This window comes from Notothenia coriiceps, unplaced genomic scaffold (assembly GCF_000735185.1).
Source record: "Notothenia coriiceps isolate Sejong01 unplaced genomic scaffold, NC01 NC01_scaffold00011851, whole genome shotgun sequence".
Lineage (NCBI taxonomy): Eukaryota > Metazoa > Chordata > Actinopteri > Perciformes > Nototheniidae > Notothenia > Notothenia coriiceps.
In genome coordinates this window covers 71291-80481 of record NW_011344552.1, presented here as the reverse complement: position 1 = coordinate 80481, position 9191 = coordinate 71291, and the positions used below count along the sequence as shown (strand labels likewise).

The window sequence follows — 9191 nt, the reverse complement described above, 5'->3', positions numbered from 1 at the left end:
TGGTAATGATTATCCAGGAAACATGCAAAGCTTTACAAACAGCAAAACAAAGACTTTCATTTATCAAACCGGCTTGACACCATCAGACTGGCATCAATTATTTTAAAATGTACAGTGTATAATAATTAGTAAAAATCAAGACATAATTAAAGAGCAAAGAATCAAACCTATTTAGACATTTCAATGAAAGCTGCTGATGCTCACCAACATAGTTTAAAGATAAACTAGCTCCCACATATCACAGGTATCTTTGAACTTGAGCTTTCTTTAACTTCCCTAGACAGGTTGTAATGTGGTTGAGGTGAAACCATGATTGTTTACAGTTATTAGCAAATCTCTTGAAACACCTTAAAGTGTGAAAAGGACACAGATCCAAAACAGTTTTACCGTCAGAGTGGAAAGGTGACACAAGTGTTTGCACCAACAACTTGGGCTTTAAACCTCCAAGACTGACATGCGGGCCAAAGAGGGAAAACAGTTTGTGGCATAAACACGTGATGGATATCACCAATACCCGGTCACAATGAAAAGCAGTGTGTAACCATAACTTTGTGTTATGTTAAGATGTAAATTGTGAGTTTCTTGTCAGTTAAATTCATCTGGGAGGGACTCTACAGTAATCAAAGTATATTTAATTTTGTTATATCAGAGGAAAGCTGACCCAGTTTTCCCACTTCTAAGAAACTGGCAGTGGCTTGTGGGAAATCCCGGGACTCCTTAAAATACTTGTTTCCACTGTGCACCAAAAGATGTCACCCTTATGTTCAAACGCACTGCAATTACATCCTTCACCATGAATCAAGCAGCTGTCTTATACTGCCCCCTACTGACCAGAGTTTAAGTGTGTGAACCATAGGTGTGAACTGGGATGTGTCATCAGTTTCGTTTCGTCACACTTACAGTAATGATACTGCAAATGAAGCAAAAACAACAGCAAACAATCACATGGGCAAAGATTGACATGCTGATGTTATTATCATATCAGCATGAGAAGAGGCTCATCGCTTAAGAAATTAAGAAGTATATACATGATTAAATTTGTGCTAGGATCAAAGTTTACAATAGGTAAAAGATAAATTATACAATAACTACAAAGTAGCTCAAAATCAATCTTATAGAAACAGATGAGAAAATACATTTGGTTTAACTTATAACAGAGATAAAGGGTTTATACAATTCATACATGATGCATATACAGTCTATGGATGCAATACATGTTTCTCCCATTCATTCATTATTAACATACCAAGTAAGTAATTATATATGGTCAGTATAATAACAGGAAATTCCCTTACACGTGCAGCATTTTATTTTGGCTTGTCATAATCTGTTTTTTCATCAGACCGAGGACAAGAAGGAAAACGAAACTATGATGTTAAGTTTCGTTTCCCAGTGTAAGCTGCTGGGAGGGTATAAATACAGAGACTGTGTGCAGAGTGACATCAACAAGCTGAACGTCGTTTCATCTCCATCTACCAGAAGTGAATACAATACTTGAGCAAAATGAAGGGATCTGCAGGTAAGACAATTTCATTTTGCACACCTTTTTGGTGTTTAATATGTTAATATTGTGTTTATTATGTGCTATGCAATGTTGTTTTGTAAATTCAGTGCCATCGGTGCAAAGCCAATATTAAGTGTTCATAATACTAAATGCATTTTTGTAAAATGTCGTGTTACGTTTGGATTTATTTATTAAACAGATGGAAGAAGGGCGTGGCCCTTATTATATTTCGATAACATGCGACGTCATTAACCTTCCAGACCCTGTTATTTTTTCAGTGTTGTGACACAAAGACTTGTATTTTTCTGACTGTAACGCTTTTATTTTTTAATGCAGACTGGCTTCCTTCCTTGTGGAAAGAGACCTTTGAGGAGCTGCTGGACGACGACAATGAGCTGGACCATGGAGACCAGTGGACTCTGAACTTCAGCTATACCCAGGGAGACACACTCACCACAGAGGAGAGGAAGAGGGGCTGGAAGACTTTCTGCCACTCTGCCTTTGGAAAGTATGTATCTTTTATATTATATATATCTATAAATATACACATGTGTTACAGCAAAAGTTGAATAGCAGGTCAAATTAAAGTGATTAGAGCACCATACAAATAGCAGATAGTGTTTATATTGCACATTTCAGGTTTATTGCACAGGATTGCAATATGTTACTTTAAACTACAGTTCTATATATGCAGGTCAATTGTGATAAAAACATTGCTATACTTTAAAAACAGTTTTCTGTTATCCAACACAAATAAAGGTAAACTAAATATGCAGACAATGTCAGATGAAACCGGTCATGTGACCAGTTTTCAAACAGTTCAACATTGTGGAAAAGCCTGGTACTTCACCCTGGGTAACTGAACAAGTTCTCCTGTTTTATGGTGACTCAAAAAGCACATGATATGATTCAACCTACAAAGTTATTTTAAGACTGAACTTCCTAAATAAAAAAATTAAAAAACATTACTTGTAAGAACCTAACAATATTGGTTTTACATGTTTTATTTAAAAAGGACAATGCCCTTTAACATAGTTCCAATGTGCATTAAATGTATTGCTATTGCTTTATTTCCACATTGGTCCCTAATTGGGCTTTTACATGCACTGTGTAACTTAAATGTCGAGCTATATGTATAATTATGCCACAATACACTAACATTATGTCAATACAATAAAATAAAATAAAGATAATAATGATTACCACTGGTACTCTACAGTACAATTTGCAAACAATTGCTACAGGTCTGGTTTGCTTTTAGAGAGCAGTTAACTTTTGTTACCCCTTAAAAGCTGATGGTTCAAATACCTCAGGTGAAATCGTACTAACCCTGAGAATCTCCAACTTTCATTTATTGTCTTCTCCTTCCCCCACAGTTTGAAGTGTCCATCATGCAGTAAAGTTTGGAGTTCAGCAAAGGTCACGGTGTTGTTCCGTTACCGGCTGCGCGGTGAACGGGGGGTAGCGATCATGAGGCCCTTTGGACAGGCCTGTCGCAGTTGCCATGATGATACTTATGCCCGTCCTGGTTTTTCCGAGGACGAGGTGGAAAGAGCATTGCTCAAGCTGTGTGCCAAAATCCGGAAGAATTGCTACGGAGAAATGGATGACAACGATGTCGGAGGGGAGCCACCACACTCTAAAAATTATTCCAAACCACATGAGTCGGACCTGTGTGAGGCCTGCAGTCAGGGCATATGCCGTATAAAAGAAGAATAGAAGTGTGTGTGTGTGTGTGTGTGTGTGTGTGTGTGTGTGTGTGTGTGTGTGTGTGTGTGTGTGTGTGTGTGTGTGTGTGTGTGTGTGTGTGAGAGAGAATGAAAGTGATGCAGGAAGAAACTGATTCGTTATACCATTGTAACCATTGTTCAAGTAAATACATAAAGTTGAATTTTTTATAAAGTCTGACCGAGTTTTTTTTGTTGCCTAATACTTTAAATACAGGATCAGATCAGCCACAACTACAGCACAGAAATCGACAAACTAATCCCTTATTATACAGTTTCCTATTTCAAGGTTACTTAACATCCTTTTAATTTTGCTGACACTTTTATCCATAGCGATTCACAATAAGTGCAATCAAAAATGAGGATACCAATTCAGAACAGCAAAAATACTGTGTGTACATTACATTCAAAGGGCTAGGGCTTTTTATATAAATGCTTATTTTCAATTGTGCTTCACAGATGAGAATTGCATTTTGTTTTTTTATTAATTTAAGGGCTGACCATTTTACAAGATCAACTTTATTGATAACAATCATTCCAATACATCAACAAAAACGCACATAACATCTGTGTTCATTACATTAATTCAAAACTGATGGCATTATGAATAGAAAACAGAAAAAAACGGTGGTCCCTCGGCTGTTTTAAGGGCTTTTTTACTTTTGCACAATTTAGGGTTAGGGTTAGGGTTAACTCCAACCCTAACTATTTTGATGTATAATATCATGTCTTTCAGAAAAGTAATACATTTTTGGGACATTTTGAGAAACATCATTTTACAAGATGTTACAAAAAGTACACCAAACGAACCTAGACAACCGGCCAATCAGATGCGAGCTCTCCGTGTGACAGTTTGTCCCGCGCATGCGTAGTCCTCTTTTCTCTCTGGCATCCACAACAACACACCGAAGCGGGCCAGTCAGTCTCGCCCCTCCGCTCACAGCAGCATCGTCCCCGGTCCGGTGGCAGAGAGAGGATGGTTCAGCGGAACAGCAGCCGGGGATGCGAATGACAGTGAGAAGATAATGGCCCTCGATATACGCAGGTTCCCCAATGTGCGACTGGTGATCAAGTGAAACGACTGTGTGAGTAAATGAGATGTGATGTTGTGGTGCTGGACGTAGTTGAGGCTAACGCTAACGTGAGAGAAAGCTAGCGTCGGTAACGGCTGGAAGGTACGCTGCTTTCGGGGTGTTAACGTCTTCCCACTGCGCCTTCACAGCTGTGGGGACACGTTGACACCCTAAGGTAACGCTGTTTTATCGGCAGAATGTGGGACACCCTAACACTCGCTTTCCTCTTTCGGTAATGACATTCCCAGTCAGTGTGTTGAACAAAGGAGCTTTAACAGAGGGGCCGCATGGACAGAAACATGCAAAGAGAAGTGTGTTTGTTTTGTGCTCCATTTCATGCTGACACACTTCTTCAGGGATAACCACACGAGGTCTGACCTGGATATGTAGCTGATTGACGGTGACCTAGCTAATTTTGGTGAATGCAAAAGTAAGAATTGAGGAAACTCACTTTGCAGGTGTGACTTTACCTCCCCCTTATAAGTTTGATTTCTCTAATGACAACCTGTTTTTGTCAGTTTATACTGAGGCATAATCCACCCTTATTTTTGACTGAGGTGTCTGTTTTGATTTCTATCAGGTGGCAGCTAGTTTTGATAACAGTAAAAGCAACAGAGAGTGGGTGGGTTTTATTTCAAATAAATATGATGTTGAAACTCACAAAGTAGTTACGGTAGATTTGGTTGTTAAGGTGTTGGCAGGTAGGCCTGACTTTTTAATAATGTACTTATGTCTGTAGCTTATCAAAGCTGAGATTCATATCAGTGTAATATTGATATATGTCAGACAGTAACCCTGATAGGAATGCAATAAATAATTGTTTAGATTAGATCTGAAAGCAACAGTCATATAGTTGATTGCTGGAAAGTTACTCTCAAATGATTTGTTCTAAAAACTCAATCATAAAAGGAAATATATGCTGCTTTATGTTTCACATTGAGATTAATGTCCAAGTTTTGGACTGCTGGCTGTTTCCCACATTTTTCACATATTTGGTCGAATAAACAACTCAGCCTTTGTTCAATAGCAATAATTCTGTTTTGGAAATGATGAATACAAACAACGCTTATCCAACTAAATCTGTTTTGCTGATAAATCGATTAATTGTTTATAAAGTGTCAGATAAACAATGTCCAAGTGCACAAGGGGACGTTTTTTAATGTTTTGTTTAAACATCAGTAGAAACTGTGGATCAATATATTGACCACCCCTTTAAGCTCTTCCCCCTTGCGTGTATTTATAAAGAAGCCCAAAGACAATCTCACCAGGAAAATCCTCTTAAATTGCAATATTGCTTGTAAAACATTGTAATGTAGCTTCTTGTCTTAATGTGTGTGTAGCTGGTTGGGTTTCAGAGGAAGCATGAATGCAATGACTGTAGTTCCCATCAGCAGGAATCATAAGACAAACATTTCCCGACAACATTCATGCGTTTGGGATTCTTGAGTTCATGAGTCATTAAGTCTCCATTATCACATTACTTAAAATGGGGAATACCGTATGGACTAGAGGCCTGTTCTTTGTATATCTGTGGCACAAGTGTAACTTAAAGTTGTTGCTTTCTAAATTATTTATATACCTTTCTATGTTTCTGGATGTATTTCCAGCTAATAATATTGCCCAGGCGACAAGAAGTGAAACACTTTCTCAGCCTCACTTAAACCAACCAAAGAGTGACGTGTGGGCTCAAAGAGCTTTGGGGATAGTAGATAATTGCGCTGGCACTGCCAAGCTCAAACTTTAAGTTCCCTGGAATTCCAAAGTTCCTCCATGTCCAGACTTCCTGTCCTTATTTAGTCTGAGACACAGAAAGAGACTGCCAGAGATACACAGAGGGGTGAAGTGAACTGGAAGTAAACCAGTGTGCACAAAACAGAGAACCAAGCAGACATACTGACCTAATAACTATAGTAACCCCCCCCCACCACAAACACCCCTTTTTATATACACACACACACACACACACACACACACACACACACACACACACACACACACACACACACACACACACACACACACACACACACACATCTAAACCGGTCTACTGAATGCATCGCAGGAGCAGCACGTAAAAGATGTTGGCTTTAATTAGCCAGTGGTTGCAGCCTCTTCTCGGCCTGTTTGCCTCCGTCTGTCACCCCGTCTGTCACTGTGTGTTTTCCCTATCCCTCACTTCATAGAAATGGGAGGCAAAGGAGGGGAGGCAGCCAGCCACGTTATTCAAATGTTCCATAGCCCGACGAGCCAGCGGCCAACTGTAGCCGGGGCTAAAAGAGGCTCTTTGTGGGGGCCAGACAGATGGCCATAGAATGAAGACTGTAATGATACCCTCAACGTCCCAATACACACACACAGACTCCACTCATTACAGGATGTAACCGTGTGTGTGTTTGTGTGTTCAAGACAGAAAAAACGGTGTGTGTGTGTGAGAGAGAAAGAAAGAAAGAAACCCATAGAGAGTTTGGTAATACCATGAACGAAATAAAGAAGAACTCACTTATAAAGACAGTGAATATGTGCGAGAAAGAGTGTGTTTTGGGTTGTTGCGTGAGGACATTTAGAGAGGAAGATGATGAAAAGATTGTGATAACTTGTGAATCTACAGGAGGTTTTATGAGCTGTTGCTCCCTGGGAGAGTGAAGCTGTAGCAGCCATAGCTATGATTCTTGTGATTCTTTGCTTTAGCCCCTGAGGGGCAAAGTAAAACTGGTTTTGGCAAAGTGTATTAGTTTTGCGCGGTTTACCACACACTCTCATATCGCCAGTTGCAGACCGACAAGCGTGTAAACAACCTCCTAATGTATGCAGATTCTTCGTAAAAGCAAGCTAACTGGCCTTGCAGTGGCCAGCTGTGATAATATTGACTGCTCCTTTCATCAACTGACTTACCAATCGATGGCTTGGATATCATTAACCTTCCCCTCTTGCCTGCCCTCTTTATAATTATCTCTGTCTTTCTAGCTTCTTCCTTCTGTCCCTCTGTTTCCATCCTATTTCCGGTGAGATAACATTCTCTCTGCAGTACATCAGCTGATCGATGACTGACTGATTGTTTCAGCTGCTTTATCTCTCCCTCCCTTTCCACCTGTCTACCTACTTCTTCCCTTTCTGTCTTGTTTTTCCAGCTTTGTCCTTCTTTCACAAGTGCCTTTCCCCCCCGCTCATTTTCATTCTTTCCTCTACTCATGTGCTTCTTTCCACTCTCTTTTTCCTCTCATTAATCTAAGTGTTTCTTTATTAACAGGGCAGGAAAACACAAAACCATGTTGCTCTAAGTTGTGACCTGCGGTGAACGGCGGAGGAGGAAGGGGAGGCGCAGGCAGGCGTAAGGGCTTCTGCCACAGCTCCCTTTAGGCGGCCTTTTGCAAGCTTGAAGCCATGGGCAACACGGCCACCAAGTTCAGGAAGGCCCTGGTGGGCGGCGACGAGGCCCTGGCCTGGCAGCTTTATGAGGGCAACCCTCAGTTCAGGGACGGCCTGGACCCCAACGCTTCGTACGGAGAGCAGTACCAGCACAACACGGCCCTGCACTACGTCTGCCGCCACGCCATGACACGCCTGCTCAGGTAAAAAAAATGGAGGAGTTGATTGAATTCAACAGTCATTTTAGTCACTGTGGCTTGTGATACAGTTATCCAAACAGTCGGTTACAAACGAGGTTATGCAAGTGAGTCATAAGGGAATAACAATCAGGGGGATGTCAGCTTTAATAGATTTCACACTTTCATAATTATGTTTTTAGGGCAAGAAAGAGGACTTTTTGTACAGAAGTGACCAGTCAAATATATTGTGTATGCTTTGTAACTATGTTAATAATGTTACAAAGTTAAAAACCATGTTGACAGGCACAGAAGAAGTGCATCAGCCATAAGAAACACTGATTAACACAACCTGAATAGCACAGCCTAAAAAAGGTGCAATTACCTTGATAAGCAACAAAAAGCTGACTAATACATCTCTAAAAGTCTAAATAAAGATGCCATACAGGTATCTCTTGAAAGTATTAGAAAGTATTAAAACATTTCACAAACTTGGGATGTAGAGTTTGAAGGACTTTGCCATAAAATAATCAGAAGATGTTGACCTAAATGAAAATGCAATTGTGTTGTGCCTGTTTTTGTTTTGTTTCATTGCATACTTGTTTGTAGCAGGTGTACACAAAGAACCACACACACCAGCACACCTTGTCCTGGATACTGTTTCCTTTGTGTATTCTTACCATGAATCAGTCCAAATAGTTCAGCCCATGTCTGACACGAGCCTCCTGTCCACGAGTAGACGTAAACTCACTTCTACGAGGGGATATGTCATATTGGCACAGTGATAAGAAAATAGTTCCTACGAGAAACTGCTTAAAACAAATCTGTGCATTTTTGGAGTTTTTAGAATGTATTTTTCCCTGCGCTTTAAATGCCACAAGACGATTGCCACCTGCTGTTGTTCCATTCATTTCTAGAAAAGACAGCCATTGCTTAGGCAGATACTTTTAAACACTAAGCAACTCACAACAAACCAGTCGAGATAAATAATGATTATGAGCACTACAGGTATGAAGAAAAATAAAAAAAGATTAATTTTGGGATGAACTGTGCCTTTTTCAAAGAACCAATAATGGGGTGAAATTGGAGAAACATACAGAGTATAACACCAGCGTGTCTTTTAACCCCCCCCCGCTGGGATAATCAGGCTTCTGGCCATGACAACGACAGCTGATCCAGTGACTCAATAGCCATGCTCACCTCCTCCTCCTTGCACTCCTTTCTCTTGCCCGTTATTTTTCCATGATTACAGGGGGGTCAGAGGAAGCTGTTTGAAAAGGCCAGTCAATTATCTGTACATCTGCATGTGTGCACACGTGCATTTGTGTTTTTTTGAGGGGGGGGG

General features: G+C 40.3%; 2 protein-coding genes across 2 annotated transcripts in view; both read left to right on the top strand.

The window, feature by feature from the left end:
• Nucleotides 1-1411: 1411 nt before the first annotated feature.
• On the top strand, nt 1412-3400 carry LOC104947034 (receptor-transporting protein 3-like). Its single transcript, XM_010772962.1, has 3 exons — nt 1412-1519; nt 1841-2012; nt 2881-3400. Exons 1-3 carry the CDS (start codon nt 1504-1506, stop codon nt 3221-3223), a joined length of 531 nt encoding a protein of 176 aa, XP_010771264.1. The 5' UTR covers nt 1412-1503; the 3' UTR covers nt 3224-3400.
• A 735-nt stretch (nt 3401-4135) lies between these two features.
• The window catches only part of LOC104947033 (ankyrin repeat and IBR domain-containing protein 1-like), a 12375-nt gene continuing 7319 nt past the window's right edge, over nt 4136-9191 (top strand). Inside the window, exons 1-2 of the mRNA XM_010772961.1 lie at nt 4136-4316; nt 7552-7873. Of these exons, the coding sequence (XP_010771263.1) occupies nt 7686-7873 (188 nt within the window). The 5' untranslated portion in view covers nt 4136-4316; nt 7552-7685. The remainder of the gene's footprint in view (nt 4317-7551; nt 7874-9191) is intronic.